Source organism: Impatiens glandulifera, chromosome 2 (assembly GCF_907164915.1).
Source record: "Impatiens glandulifera chromosome 2, dImpGla2.1, whole genome shotgun sequence".
Classification (NCBI taxonomy): Eukaryota; Viridiplantae; Streptophyta; class Magnoliopsida; order Ericales; family Balsaminaceae; genus Impatiens; species Impatiens glandulifera.
Window position 1 is genome coordinate 47,362,104 of NC_061863.1, and position 17,200 is coordinate 47,379,303.

Genomic DNA, 17,200 nt, shown 5'->3' on the forward strand with positions numbered 1-17,200 from the left:
ATAAAAAATTCTAATATGAATTAATATCCATATCCTAACAAATTTATAGTTATAAATAATATGTTTATGTTGGTATATCATATTCTAATATGGCACATTTTTTTTTCATGATCTTGAAAAAAAGTTCAAGTATATAACAAGATAGTAATTAATAATATAATAAATACACATCACATTAAATATATTATGAGTTGTTGTTTCAGAAATCAAAATTTATGAGCATTTAAATTATAATTTTAAATCTCATGAAAATTTTAAGCTTTCAACAAAATAATATAAAATTTCAATCATTAAATATATTGTTATATATATTTATATTTAATAAATAATTATATAGATTATAAAATTATTAATATATAATTATTTATTAAAAATCATAAAAAGGAAAAGAGATAAATAATCAAACAACTTTATTTATTTTTATTTAAATATATCGTATGTACCTTTCTAGAACGTGACAATGTAAGTTTAATTTATGTTAAGGCTTTAACTTTATCAAATAAATCAATTTGATCTTTTATTTATACTATTATAAAGCAAATTATATTACTATACATCATTTTGTTATATCATATTTTTCAATAAATTTGCTAATACAGAATAATCTTGTTTTTACATAATATAGAAAATTCTAATATGAAATATCCTAACAAATTTATAATTATAAATAGAATAATGATTTGGGGCCGAGGGTAGGGCTCAGATCATAAAGCTAATCTAAGTGGCATTGCCACGCTGGATTTTTTCAATTTAAAAAAAAATAGCTTTAATCTGTGACTCTTCGTCTTCCCTAGATTGAATTATATTGCTTCTCTCTCATTACTCTCTCTTCTTGCTCCCTCTTGTGTAAACCCTAGTCGAGTCGTCAGTCTAACCATTGCTTCTCTCTCATTACTCTCTTTTCTCGCTCCCTCTTGTGCAAAACCCTAGTCGAGCCGTGAGGTATTTTCTGTCTCGCTGTGGAAGCGCTCAACTCTTTCCATCAATCTCTTCTTACCGCCACTTGTTATCCATCTCGCCGTGGAAGCCCCTCGCCTCCTAATATTTCCCCCACCTCACCTTCTCTTGTATTCTCACTGTACGTATTCTCCAATATCAAATCGCTTCTTGCTATCTATTCTCTAAGATCTATGGATTCTTCTACCGATATTAACATCTCATCTACCGTCCCACTTAATTCCAACATTGTTCTATTTGATGGAACCACTGTTGTAACGACTCTGAATGCACAAAAGAGGAAGACCAACGATGTTGACAACCAAGATTTTGGAAGGTAAGTTATCTTTTGCGTGTTATATTTCGTAATAACTAGTTATATTGAGCGTAAAATATAGTTATATGAAGCGTACTAAGTAGTTATATGAAGCGTAATTAGTAGTTATATGAAGCGTAATAAGTGGTTGTATGGAGTATAATATGTAGTTGTATGGATCATAATAGGTAGTTGTATGGAGCATAATAAGTAGATATATGGATCGTAATAAATAGTTATATGGTAGATATATGATGCTTATGTTGTATATATGTGGAGCTTTAGTGGTAGATATATGAAGCTTAAGTGGTAGATATATGGAGCTTTAGTGGTAGATATATGGAGCATAATTAGTAGATATATGAAGAAGTGGTAGATATATGGAGCTTATGTGGTAGATATATGGAGCTTAAGTGGTAGATATATAATGCTTATGTTGTATATATATATATATATGGAGCTTAAGTGATAGATATCTTGTGTGTATTATTTAGTTATATTTTTTTGTTTGCGTGCAGATTTTTTTTCCGATTGCTAGACTTAATCATTTTTACGTCGTTGTTTTCAACCTCATTCGAGGCAATAGGAATTGTAAATAAAAAGTGGAAATCATAGACAATCGGTGTCTCCCAAAAGGTATAAAATTTGAAGATAAGTACAAAAAACTTGACCTCATTATCGAGCGGTTTGCTCACTTTATTCGTTCAAAGGGGTGTACTAATGCCGACATTCTCCCTACATTGAAGTCTGCATTGTTGAAATTGAAGTGACAGGATACTATAAACGCAACTGATTGTGAAATTTTACCATGAGGCACATGGAAACTTACCATGGCGAATTGAAAAAAATGGAATTTATGGGAGAATTCGAAAGATGCTGCTGATAATATGCATGGGTTGAGGATTCATTACATCACCAAATTGTTAAAATCTCGCATCAACACTACGACAATGAACGAGCCATTTTGAATTTATACCTTCCAAATCCTAGTTAAATTGTTTAAAATATTTATGCTCAGTAAAACTAAAAGAAACTTAATATAATGTTGAATTATGTTCTATAGTTTATTGTTTGTGGTATTATAGTAAGATCATTTATTTGATATCTATATAATGAGGCAATCAACTCAATATAACGAAGCAACAAGTACAATATAACGAGTCAATGATCTCAATATAACTAAGCAACAAGTACAATATAACGAGTGAATTAGCTAAATATAATGAGATAATACATCAATATAACTAGGCAATGAGCTCTATATAACGAGTCAATGATCTCAATATAACGCTGAAATAAGCTCAATATAACTGCTATAACATAAACACATGATAACATAACTACAATAATGTGGTAAAAGAGAATTGAGTGGAGACTATTGTTTGTGGTATAGTAGCTGGGTCATTGAATTGTTGCGCATTTGTTGGTTCATCCCGTATTTTCTTCTATAACAAAATTTAACAAGGCAATTAGCTAAATATATTACATCAATATAACTAGGCAATGAGCTCTATATAACGAGTAAATGAGCTCAATATAACAAATCAACTAACACAATATAACGAGTCAATGAGGTAAAACTAACATTTGTTGAATGTTTGGACCTATTAATTACTTTTTATACGACATATAAGTTTTGTTTCGTTGGTGGCCTACTTTTTCGTCGGAGGACCTATCAAACAACTTTATTTATTTTTATTTAAAAATATCACCAATAATATATCAATAAAATTATTAATAAAAGTAAAATTATTAATATATTTATAATTATTTATTAAAAAAATCATTAAAGAAGACAAATAATTAAATAAAATTGAATTTATTTTTATTTAAATATACCATAAATTAATTTTTAAATATATTGTTATATATATATATATTTAATATATAATTATATAAATTATAAAATTATTAATATTTATTAATATTTATTAAAAAATATAAAGTATAATTAAAAGGGTTGATTTTCACCTTCATAATTAATATGTATTAAATATTATTTTAAATATATAATTAAAAAAAGATTTTTGATATCTTATACCCAACCATTAACTTACATTTTTGTCTAACATAATTATCCAAATCACTCATATCGCTATCAATAATTTAGAATTAAGCATGATTATATATAGATATTAAATGATATTTCTCTCTTCATTCTTCATTCTTCATTCTTCATTCTAATAATAAGAAAATTGTTATATTCTTTAAAATTTACAACATAAGTATGTATGTAAGTATTGTTTTTATTTGTTTGGTAACATTTTAATATTACTAATTTTAAAATTATTTATTAAAGTTATGTTTATTCTTCTTCGATATCTACAGTCTCTTATAAGTTTTTAATCGGGTAATGGGGTACTCATCGGGATGTTATAGAAAAAGAGATACCTGTTAGGGTTGGGGTCGGGTAGTAAAATAAAAATTGGATTCAGGGATGGGTACTTCACTACCCAACCTATAGGTACATGCAGGGGCGGAGCCAAGTACAAGCCGGCCCGGGTAGCCTTAAACAACCTGTATGTGTTTTATCAATAACGACGGTAAATTACCGTCGTTATTGGTTATTTTCCGTCGCTAAAAGGCATTGATGACAGCAAACTATAAAACTAGCTTGGATAGATCTTTTTAATAAAAAATTAGTCCGGGTAGGTTTCAAATCCTGGCTCCGCCCTGGGTACATGTCATCCCTAGTTTTGGACGTATTTAAGTATTGTTTTTGAGATTTACGTATTTTAATTTGTCGAAATTAGTTTGTGCGACTTAAAAAATGTGTAATATGAGGAAAATTTTGAGAAAATTTTATTAGAGATAGTGTTTTTTTTTTCAAAAAAAATCATAACGAACATAACTCTGTGTATAGTCTACCAATTTAAATGTATTTGTGTTTTAAATTAAGTATTTTTTTTAGATACATAAGTTTAAAAGTGCTAAATATTCAAAATAATATAATAAATTAATTAAAACAAATATATATTATGTGAAGTTAAAGTAAGGAGATAAACGTTCACTCGTTTATGTAAAACTTAAGAGCATCTCCAACTGATACCCATACTCAAACAACTTTTTTTTCTATGATTGAGACTCAAACTCAAAATGGTTTTTCATCATTTTCCCTCTCTGGCAAAACGTATACTGTTCATAAATATCAAAAAAAAAAAAAAATCTTTTATTTCAACCCCTAAACTTAATTTAGGTATATTTTATACATTAAATTTATTTATATAATTTTATTAATCTATATAATATTTTTTATATAATATAAATTTATAATAATGTTTAAAATTGATAATAATATTAAAAAAATTATAATAATGTTAAAAAAAATATTTTTAACTTTGTATTTTGTAATTTTTGAATCATTAATGATTTTTTTAATTAATTTATAAACAAATTTAAAATAATGGAGTGATATTAAAATATTGTGGTGTAATTTATAACATTGTAAAATATATGAGGTGATATTAAAAAGTTATAAAAGTTGATCTAAGGAAGAATATTATAGGAATATTCTTTTAGGGTTTGAGAATGAATTTTTCGGTTGAAGAAGAATTACTGTTTGATGAGACATTTACACCAAAATGAGTTTGAAAATAAGTTTTTCGGTTGGAAATGGTCTAAATGACTAAAATTATGATAGTTGATATGACATAATTCAAAATTCGAACATATCTATCTATATATATAATGATGCTTAATTTTCAAAGTGTTTGGATTGTCGGGTCGATAACTGTGGTTAATTTGAATATATATATGATAGTAAATGGATATTTGAATCGGATTGTGGGTTGACCCGTCCATAAACGATTAAAGTAAAATTAAAAAGGTTATAGGTATGTTTCGAATTTGCAACCTAACAAAAACAAGTACAACTTTTTAATAAACTTGGCTAATAAGACTTTATATTTTAAATTCAACACCAAATTTGATGAACGCGAGACATTTTAACAATATAAGTTAAATTTTTTAACTAACTAATCTATATATATACATATGTTCGAATTGTCGAGTCGAGAGTTATGGTTAATTTGGATATATATGTGAAAATAAATTAAAAATACTATCACATTTTAACTGTAATTTTTTTTCTCAATTTTTATATAATTACTCATACAAATAAATTGACTACATAGTACTTTAATAAATGACAAAAGTTAGAGTGCCAAATAATATTTTTTCGAAATTTCTCAAATTGATTTTCTACATCATTATTTACTTATTTATGTATTATAATATATTTCTAAAAGCCATTTCTGCGCGCCTATTAATTCTTAAAAATCATTTTGTAACAAGATATAGAAGAAAACGACAGCGTTTCAGAGTTCCTGAACTGTGATGGCGGTCAGTCCAGTCCAGTGTGATGATAAAGAAAGCTCGTCTGCTTGTTTGTTTAGTAATATATTTATTTCTATTAATAATACTTAACAGTGCCCTGCTCCTGATCGATCTCAGTCGGTCTCTTCATCACTTCCATAGTTGGACTCCTCGAGGTATTTCCTTCTCTGACCACAGAATCGATTCACTGTTAAATGCTCTTTCTTTGCTGAATCTCTAACTAAAGCCTATAGTTTCGATTTTGTTCCTTAAATAGACGATTTTGAATATGGGTTTCACTAGATTCTCCGGGACATTAACTTCAAAGGCTCTACCTTGTTGATTACTTGTTCAAATTGTAGCCTTACATGCATTATTATGATTTATGACTTACTTAACTTGCTCTATGAACTCTCTCTGCTCATTTCTTGACCTTTCCCTTCTCCGTTTACTACCCAGCTCCATGAACCCTTTCTGAATTGCCTGTCTTATTCTTTCAGGATTGAGGTTCGATTTTTGGGTATGGAGTTTCCCATCCAAATCTGCAGATTGTTTCAAACTGAGAAAAGAAAATGGTTACTTGTAGTTGGTTTGGTGTCTATTACTCATATTTTTTGTCAATTTCTCCTTCTTCCTTACGGGAACAGTCTAAGATCTCTGTTACCATCTACTGATGAGTCCTCCAAGCCACGTTCAGATGATCGTCAGTACTTTTCACACCCAGCATCTTCCAATCTTTCCCATAGTACTTCATATTTGATTAACAATGTAGTCAATAAGAGTGATGTTCATTATTTGGTTGGAGAACAGACAAGAAATCTCGATGAAGATTCGTTAATTACGAAATTGGTTGTTGTTGATGAAGACATCTCCGAGCTTGAGAACATTGAGGATTACATTTCCGTTAAGGAAATTTCCAATGAAGCTCAACCAAACCTGGAAACCCATGAAAAATCAGGAGAGATTATGCTTGAATTGAATTCAACTACTTCCGCTCCATATCCACCAGTCAATTTTAATGAAAGTTCTTCGAAAACTAAAGTTTCTACAGGAAAGAGGAAGATGAAGTCTGAGATGCCACCCAAGACTGTTATGCCCATTGATGAGATGAACCAGCTATTGGTTAGGCATCGTCGTTCTTCTCGGGCAATGGTGATTAACAACTTTTCGTGTTTCTACAGATTGACTTGACTCAAATCTCAATCATGTAACAATTTGTTCTTGCTGGATTGCAGAAACCGCGTTGGTCATCTCCACTTGACAAGGAAATCCTAGCTGCAAAATCACAAATTGAGAATGCTCCTCCTGCAGGGAAGAACAATAGAGAACTTTATGCTCCTCTTTTCAGGAATGTTTCTATGTTTAAGAGGTGAGTTTCATCAATATGATCAATGTGGATTTGCTATGTTTAAACTACAAATCAACCTAACAATGAAATTCCTCGCATTTAACAGGAGTTACGAATTGATGGAACGCACACTAAAGGTTTATGTCTATCGAGAAGGTGAGAAACCGATATTTCACCAGCCTATTCTCAAAGGTTTGTACGCTTCGGAAGGATGGTTTATGAAACTAATGGAGAGAAACAATCGTTTCGTTGTAAAGGATCCTAGGAAAGCTCATTTGTTTTATATGCCGTTTAGTTCGAGGATGTTAGAACATACCTTGTATGTTCGCAATTCTCATGACCGCACGAATCTACGCCAATATCTCAAGCTTTATTCAGAAACTATCGCCTCTAAGTACCGTTTCTGGAATAGGACTGGCGGAGCCGATCATTTTCTTGTCGCTTGTCACGATTGGGTATGTTACCAGATACATAAACAAAAAAAAAGTGTTTATTTCATCTAGTGTTATTTGAATAAGTAAGGATTATTTTCACATAAACTTGTTTAATGTAGGTTATTTGGATAGAGAGGTATAAATATATTAATGAGAAAGTATATGACCTTGTTTGATGTTTAGTTATTTCAAAATAACCTTTTTTGGTGAGTATTATTGAGAATTGGTTATTGGGTAAGATGATATTACATGTATAAATATATTAATGAGAAAATATATATGAACATGTTTCATGTTGAGTTCTTGGACAACCTTTTTCAGTGTTGGTAGTGAGTTATTTGAGATTAACTTCCAATAACATAGATAGAAACTAGGCTATAATAACTTTTTAAATTGAGGGTCTTTTTAATTGTGATTGATTAACAGATTGTTGATTGAATAATGTGTTTTCAAATAACGCCCATATCCTTATGTTCATTGAAGTTTTTATTCTTTATTTTGCAGGCACCTTATGAAACAAGGCACCACATGGAACATTGCCTGAAAGCCCTATGCAATGCGGACGTAACCGCAGGTTTCAAAATAGGTCGAGATGTCTCCCTACCCGAAACATACGTAAGATCAGCGAGAAATCCCCTAAGAGATCTTGGGGGCTACCCTCCTTCCAAGAGAGACATTCTGGCATTCTACGCAGGCAACATGCATGGTTACTTAAGAACAATTTTGCTAGAAAAATGGAAGGACCGAGACCCCGAAATGAAAATCCTCGGTCCCATGCCCCCAGGTGTAGCCAGCAAGATGAATTACATTCAGCACATGAAGACTAGCAAGTACTGTATCTGCCCTAAGGGCTACGAGGTCAACAGCCCGAGAGTTGTAGAAGCCATATTTTACGAATGTGTACCCGTAATCATATCCGACAATTTCGTGCCCCCTTTTTTCGAGGTGTTGGATTGGAATGCATTCTCTGTTATTGTAGCAGAGAAAGATATAGAAAAGTTGAAAGAGATATTGGTATCCATACCAGAAAAGAGATATTTAGAGCTGCAATTGGGAGTGAGGAAAGTTCAGCAGCATTTCCTTTGGCATCCAAAACCATTGAAGTATGATTTGTTTCACATGACACTTCACTCCATTTGGTACAACAGAGTTTTTCAAATGAAACCAAGATGATCTTGAAATCATCAGCCCAACTGAATCTAACTTTGTACATAAAGCTTTCTTGTGCATGTTTTTCTTTAGTTATTTCTGTCTTGCAGTTTATGTTTTATGTTTCAGATCTAAAGTTGGAGTTGGATCTGATTTTTATCTAGAAAATATTTATAAATTCTTTTAAATCATTTTTTTTTTGAATTATATCTAATTCTAATGTTCCTGAATAATACTGTTTTAGAAGATAGATTTAATTTTCATAAATTGGTAATTTGTTCTTTTTTAAATTCATATTTGTCTCTAAAACTTGTTTAAATAAATATAAATTGACCATCATGGCCCAATTTGTAAATGGAAAGCCCAGGAAAAATTTAATCCATAAACACATCTTTATTACAAATTAAGCTGTGGCTGACAGGCCTTGCCACTTGAAAAAATTTAAAGGTAACCCTATAAGTGGGTGAGTTCTAAAGTTTATTAAACTAATTAAGCCAGTCTTTTAAATTGTAATGATTATACATAATGATATGATTAAAACACTAATATTATTATTATTATTCAACTTGCTAATTAAGTTGGAGGTCTATATGATTATTTTAGAGATTTGATTGATTTAGTGTTAAATAAATAAGAAAATATAAAATTAGATAAGGTGTCCGGCCCGTTGAGAACAGTTTAACATAAGAAATTAAAGTCACGTATTCGATTTTTGTCGAAAACGCTTTAGATAGAAGTGTACTACGTTTGAAGGTTAGGTTATTTCTTCTTATCAACAAAATTTTGAAAAAGTACACAAATCATGATTATCTCCATCTATGTTAATATATATATTAACTTATTTGCTATTTATATAACCACACTTTTAATACCAAATTGAGGAGAGTTGAACTTTGAATTGTATTTAAGACTATTGGTTTAGAAAAATATTTTTAGTCATTTGAGGATTTGTTTTAAACGAACAAAATGTCAATTATCTTATTTTGACGTGACATTTTTTATGACATAATGAAATGTTATTTAGATTAAAAAATAAATTATTTATTTACTTCGCAACTTTCCTTTCCCAACCTACATTCTCAATTTCGACATTCATCGTTATGCAACATTTGTCGCATCCATGCTATATTATATAGCAAGAAGAAGTAGAAATTTTTTAGATTAAAAAATACAATTCATCCTTAAAAGAAAATAGCAAAAATACACTAGTGAAGTTTATATAGTCAGGATAAATAAAAGAAATGAGTAAAAATAATAAATGCTAACACCTCCGATCTCTATTTTAGATTAGGTTAAACTCTAAATCAAGAGAAAAGTAGATACCCATCTACTCTAAAATGGAAATACTAATTACATAAAGCACAATTAGACAGACTTACAAAGAAAGATGTAAAGGCAAAGAGGACTAGCAAGTAAATGGTTCCAAGAAAGAGACGCATACAATTTGCATAGCGTGTTAGAAACTAACGTATAGAAGACCAATTAGACCGGTTTATAGAGAAACTATTATCGACCAATTCACCGGAGTTTTAAGGTTTTAATGTTTGTGTTATTATGAGTCATTAATTCCTCCTCGATGATTATAAATGTTGGTAATATTTTTGAAGTTGTAACCAACTTATAAATCTAACATAATTAATCGTTGTTGATGTGTTTTCAGTACAATCATTTTAGCGAGTTTTGCAAAATAAAATGATTTTATCCTCGGAAAACAAACTTAGTATAGAAAACGCACTTTATAATATAGGTATGGTAAAGAAAAATAAAAAGAGTAATAATAAATGCTAAGACCAGATTAAATATGGGAGGTATATTACCTTACCTAGTATGTAGTATAGTGTAGTGCAATAGTATAAAACATTGAATTTAATAGGTCTCACATGATCTGGTAGACATTATAATTAAGTCCTGTCATTCTCAAACCAATGGACGTAAATATTCTGCAACTGTAGTGTAGGACGTTTATGCTTCAACTCTAAAATGAAAGACACATAGGCCCATTCAAATTACAAACTCCTTTCGATACATAGTTCCATTTTCACTTAAATTGCATGTTCGCTCTAAACTGTCCCAAACCTACCGTCGCCATGATTGACGACAACTCTTTCACATCACGAGTTTAATATCACATCAAACTTCAAGATCACCTAGCTAGTTAGTTAACCTAAAAACTTGATCCAGATCGATTCATTCATTTTTCAACTTGTTTCCTTGTGCATGGTTTCTTAGCTTTTAATTCTTTGTTCAATGGGTAATTAAGAGAATAGTACTTTTCAATTATGTTTTGAAACTTTTTCCATGTTATTTTGGAGGGATCGTTTAAATTTAGGATCCTACTTATTCGAGATGGATTAGCTTTGGATTGCCCATGTTATACTACATGTCCATGGCTCTTTAGGTATCATGGATAAGTTATCGTGTAAGATGACATAAGCTACGTCGAATAATTAGGTTACATTATTTGAGAGTTCAAATAATAACAAAAACACTGTTTGATTTGCTACTGACTTCTCCATTCATTGAGGAGATGTAGATTGAGGAAGACTTCACCTATTGAAAAAAGGCAACTTAAAAGGTTGAAAAGGTTTGGATCATGCACGGTCATTAGTGTTCTAATTGATAACAAGGAGAATAACACATTTCTTGAACAATCTTATCGTGAGGGTGGACGACATGTATGCATTATGAACTATGTTCAGCCATAGGGATCGAAGAACATATTTGAATGGTAAACTCGTATCTATGATAGATATAAAATTAGGGTCAGCTCAATTCAGCATATGCATTTGCGTATATAAGAGAGCCACGTAAAAATAAAAATGTGTGTTAAGTTGTAAACTGTAACTTATAGTCATTAATAAACTTATATAGATAATAACTATTCAACTAAGCTAAGTTAATTTTGTTAATTTTTACATTAAACTATTATACATCTCTATATTCTCTTTAAAAGAAATAAAAATTGCATAAGAACCCTCATGAATATCCAACATTCGGGCCAGACCTTGTACATAGTATAATTCATTGATATATAGTGTCCCGAACCTAATGTTTCCACTATTTAATTCTCGGCAAACTAAGGATAATGAATATGAAAATGAGAAGCGATTCAATAGAAAACCACTACTAATCAAAAAAGAACATCTACATACTTGAAGAGGAGATTTGATGGCTCAAAAATCCAATATATAGGCTAAGATGATGCAGATGACTATAATAGCCCAAAAATATGTTGCACATGTGAAGAATTTTCAACTTATAGTGAATTTGATTTCTTATGTATGACCTTGATAATGAGATTATTGACATTGTTTTGATGTCTATTTTGTTTTCTTCTTTGAGTGGAATGTCATTTTGCATGTTTTTTTTGTTTTTTTTTTATAATAGGCCACCATATATAGGTCAAGAGTATACATTAACCTAATATTTAATTAATTATATATTAGATTACATGTGTTAATTAATATAATACAATATTATTATATATTCTTAATATAACTTAAAATATAATAACAAATAGACCACCTTCAACTAAACTACTAAATAATTAATCAACTAGGCTGTTAAAATTTGTAATTAATTATTATTATTATAAATATTATAGATGAAAAGAAAATGTGTTATAGGTTGTTGGAGAAGTATAGAAAGCATTGGGCCAGTGACCATTAATCTCTCTTATCTCTCATATATATGTTATAACTACCACTGTCGGAATTCGGACGCATTTATTTATTATTATTGATCTGTATTATGTATATATATTTTTTTTTAAATTGCAATTGATTTGACAATAGAGTTGGTTACAATATTATTTATTTACCTACCATGAAGACGGTGATTGCAGTAGTAAAAAGCATTCAATGAGACGGGTAAAAATAAAAATAAAAATAAAAGAAGGCAAATGATTAATGAATTTAAAGCTTTGTCAGATTCTAGTACTACTCCATAGTCTATACATACAGTTCAATATAAATATATTGAGCTGCAAATTAAGGGAACAAATAATCAAACAACTTCAATGTGATGCGACCGTTTCATATATATATACATCTATTTACTATTCATTTGTTACTTTAGACTTTATTTCGTTTAAAATGTTTTAAATGAGAGTGAAAGGATTGATTCATATTAATGTTTTATATTTAAAAAATAAATAAAGACAGACTTAAGATTTAAGTGACAAATTAAGTTGTAACTCATTTTAGCAAAGAATTGATCAATATGTGTTTTACTTGAAATTCTATGTGTAATATTTAACTGTGTTTTGATTACCTAATTGTAACATTAAATAAATATATATACAAAGAGAGAGGGAATATACAATATTCATTAATGAGTGGTGCAGATGAAATTGGGCCATGGGGCTATTATGAAATGGTTGTACCATCTTTTTCTGCTCACCAATGTGACCTTTAATTTCAACCATTCATAAACTCATACTATGGGATATGATAGTTTGATTACTCAATAAGTTTAATATAGTAGTAAGGTAGAAGCTACAGTTGAAAATATACTCCCTAAATTTATTTTTATATAAAATTTATTCGAAAGCAAAATATACCTAGTTTGCGGTCACTAATTTGATTTAACGACAGAAAAATAATCAATAACGACGGTATTTCTTTTTGTCATTATTAATGAAATTTACATACAAAATATTTTGAGATACCCGAACTACAGTTTGGTAGCCTTTTACATAGATCCACCCTTGATGGTAGTAAATAAGTTATCATTAATGAATAAAATTAAACATATTTAAATATTTTAGTAAATAAGTTGTAACTAATAAATCGATTTCAGAAAGTACTTTGAGTTTAAGCGGGGTCATAGCGGTGAAGTGTCGTACTAGTTCTCATTTATTATTTTTAAAAAAAAGTTATAACTAAAAAAAATATACACCTATCAAACACATTCAATATTAGCATTTTTAATAACCTGAAAACATATACATTTACAAAATAAATTGAACCAAACTAGCCAATATATGGGCTATGATTTATTTGTTTATTTGTATTTTGTTGCAATCATGTATTTAGGGCCAGTTTGATTCAGTTTATTCATTAAAAGCTTAATTGTTTCAGCTTATTTTTTTATTTGTTTCATATTATTTAACTTATTCGATTCGTCTTAATTATTAAACGCTTAAATAGATTTGATAGTATTCAACTTATTCAAAACATTAATGTTGTGACATGTGTGTTTGATACACATAATTGTTTCAGCTTATTTTTTTATTTTTAAATATTATTTAATTTATTCATTAAACGTTAAAATATTTGTTATTCTAGCAAATTACGTAATTGCGAATTATTTAAGTTTATAAGTTGTATCAAACTAGACCAACTATATATATATTCATACATACATGATTGTGGTTTTTAATTATTATTTTGAGAAATCGTAACATACTATATATACAGATGTGTCTGATTGAAATTACTGTCCTCAGTGTCACGTCTAACTGACTCAATCTATTATTCATTATGGCTAGTGGATCGGTAAAATTTGTATGGTTATATTTGAATGTGATAATTGGAATTAGAAATAAAGGTAAAATTTTAATTTTCTGAAAATTTAAATTAACTACAACTTTTTTATTTTATTAGTGTAGGAAGATAGCTGAAAATTTAAATTATTTTTTTTAATACCATTTTTTATTATTTGAACCACCTTCTAGCAGGTTGAACTTAATTGTAATATGATTATTATATTTGGAGAAATTGTATATCATTACAATTTTAATGGGAACATTATTAAAATAAAATATTAAAATTTAATAAATTATAAACATTTATTTTGTTTTTCTAAGAATTATAATTTTGACCAAATATTTATTTTATTAAAAAACAAAAAGTACAAAACATAAAACAACCTAAACAAACAAAAGTGAATAATATATATGACTTTTGGTTGCCTAGATTAGATTTGAAATGTTACATTTTTTTTAATTCATTTTAAAAAGTCGGTGAAATTGATTGGGAATTTAATTGTTATTTAAAAAACTTACGAGCTTGATTAACATATTGGATAATATGTTTGTTTTATATTTTTTTTCTCGTTACATAATTTGTCGATATGATTAAACAATTTTTTTTTTATATATTTTGAAATCTTTACCGATTATTGGTAAAGCCCTACTATATAAAGAACAATATTTCACAACAATTTGTTTACGAAGTTACTAGACTTTTAGCAGATATTTTTTGCCATTTTATATTAAAACAAAATCAAAACAAAATTATTATTAGAGATCCTCGTCTTATTCAAATCTTACCCATGTTTGTAATATCTTGACTAAACTAAGCTTTGGTCGGATGTTCCGTTCATTTCATTATTATTATTTTTTATAATGTTTTTGATAGATAAGACATTTTGATGTAGTCATATATATTAAATAATCATATTTTGTCCAAATTTCCCAAATTAACAGTAAATTTTTATCACAATTAATTATATTCTTTCTCCTAATCGCATCTTAAATTAATTTAATATAGGATTTAGAATATGGGCAACACGCTCATATTGATCAATGATACAAATATTTGTATGGCCAAAAATAAAATTGCATGGCCATTCAAATAAATGAATTGTTTTGACAGCTCACATTACCTATATTATATAACATCGTAATTAATGCACCACATACATTACCAAATTAATTCACGTGTTACATTTTATTATAATTATTGTTATTATTAAATCATCATACATTAATTACATGCATTCAATTATTTTATTTTCATGAAAAATAACAATCCTTGAGAAAAATAACTATGGGTAGAGTTTCTGTCATACATAATTATTTTGTATTCATTTTATTTTTATTTACATTAAACATTTCCGCATTATATATATCAATGAAATATGAGTCTTGGTCATTTATTTCTTTATTTAAAGTGATTTTTTATTCTATTTCTTATGTTTTTTTTAAGACTCTAGAAGTAGTTAGGAAATCACAAATCAGTTTTTGAGAAGAAAAAGAAAGTTGATATTGATTCTCCCGATTTCACTAGTTTTTTTTTCTTGATGATTGCAAATATTTGTGATCTTATTTCGTGATATTAGAATTGTTTTCCTAATAACTTAAAGACAAATTAATTTTTAACTTAAACTATAATTCAATAGCATCAAAGTTTTAATAGGTCCGGCCAAAGATAAAAACTTTGTGATATTTTTTAATGGGTTTTATTAGGTTATTTTTACGATTGTATAGATTAACAAAATGTTATTTTATCATTTTCAAAAAGAAACTATGAATCACAAACTATAAAAGACGTCGTGGAATTTACTTTGTGCGGTTTTCTATTTATTATTGTGGAAAAAAATTCAAGTACAAGACGCGATTGATGGGAAGCATGAACCTTGTAATCTCTTATATGCATCACAAAATATTAGGGTATGTTAGGACCCATTTGAATAAAATAATGCTTCATTTAATTTATAAGTGGCCTACCTTCAAGATTTTTGCACCAGCAAGTAGCAAGGATATCAACCTCCTTAATCTTATAGCCCCCACAGCCTAACCTACAAAATTACATATTCATTTTTTATTTTAAAGATGGTTAATTTTACAACATATAGTTAGTTAAGTATACAACCTATAGTACTCTTAATATCCCAATCTTGTTCTGTTTCGTAAATTTTCGTATTCTTCTCGTTAGTGTAACAATGAATTTGGAGAAACCTTGTAGAACATTTTAAACTTTTTTTTATAATTCTAAATAAATGCATAATGGGAAACAAATTCATTACTAATGTAAAAACAACACTCAAATCTTTGTTTTAATTTGAGGTTCTCGAATGAGATCAATCAAATCAATATGAAGTTGGAGACATTTAATGTGGTTGAGCTTTATTTATTTAATTAACATTCTCTTTATGCTTGAATCTAATATTTCTTGATTTTATTTTACTCAAAGTTGAGTTTTTATGCTCTTAGTTTGAATATTTTATTATGTGATTTTATCAAGATTGATTTCTTTAAACTAGATAATATTCTTAATGGAATGAACTTATCTTTGATTTATTATTTACAAGTAATGATAAATGTCGAAAATTGTTGTAAAAATCTAATATGATAGAATTTTTTTCAAAATTCCATTCATCATCTCATTGAATGACATGTATCATTATTCTTCTATACATATATACATATATATATATATATATATATGATATATCTATGGAGAATTGTTTATGTTCAAGACATCACAAAAAATATTTGTATTCATATTTTTTTAAAATACTTTAATAATTAAAGTAATTTATAAAATAAATAGTCATTCTTATCCCTAATATCTTTTTTTTTTGTAATAATAAAATATACTGCATATTATATTTGTAAATAAGGTTTGAAGCCATTATTTTCATGTGTAACTTGTTTAAATCAAAAGCTAAGTTTTCTATTTGTTTTATTGAATAAAAATGTAGAAACAATATTTATACAAGATGACCAACTAAGTCAAACTTCCTTGCCTCAATTTTCACAATAATCATAATAAGAACACAATTTATTAATTCTCAAGTCTATAAAGATTGTCCAAACCTACCAAAATTACCTTCCTTTAAATGCTAAGCCAATTTCTTATGTTATGCCTTATATAACTTCTATATTCTCTACATAAAAAGAACTCACTATATATTATTGAACAAAATAATAAGACCCAAAAAAGTACACAAATAATTGCTAGTTTTACCCATTCA

General features: G+C 28.2%; 1 protein-coding gene across 1 annotated transcript; it reads left to right on the forward strand.

Annotated features, from left to right (window-relative positions):
* Positions 1-5,662: 5,662 nt before the first annotated feature.
* Positions 5,663-8,616, forward strand: LOC124925352 (probable glycosyltransferase At3g07620). The gene is made up of 5 exons (XM_047465331.1): positions 5,663-5,742; positions 6,067-6,718; positions 6,802-6,935; positions 7,021-7,369; positions 7,853-8,616. Exons 2-5 carry the CDS (start codon positions 6,089-6,091, stop codon positions 8,519-8,521), a joined length of 1,782 nt encoding a protein of 593 aa, XP_047321287.1. The 5' UTR covers positions 5,663-5,742; positions 6,067-6,088; the 3' UTR covers positions 8,522-8,616.
* Positions 8,617-17,200: the final 8,584 nt, after the last annotated feature.

Bases quoted from the DNA above. Each gene is read 5' to 3' on its own strand.
- LOC124925352 (XM_047465331.1), top strand. From the start codon at position 6,089: ATGGAGTTTCCCATCCAAATCTGCAGATTGTTTCAAACTGAGAAAAGA. The intron at 6,936-7,020 runs GTGAGTTTCATC...CGCATTTAACAG, and splicing joins AATGTTTCTATGTTTAAGAG to GAGTTACGAATTGATGGAAC. The intron at 7,370-7,852 runs GTATGTTACCAG...TTTATTTTGCAG, and splicing joins TTGTCGCTTGTCACGATTGG to GCACCTTATGAAACAAGGCA.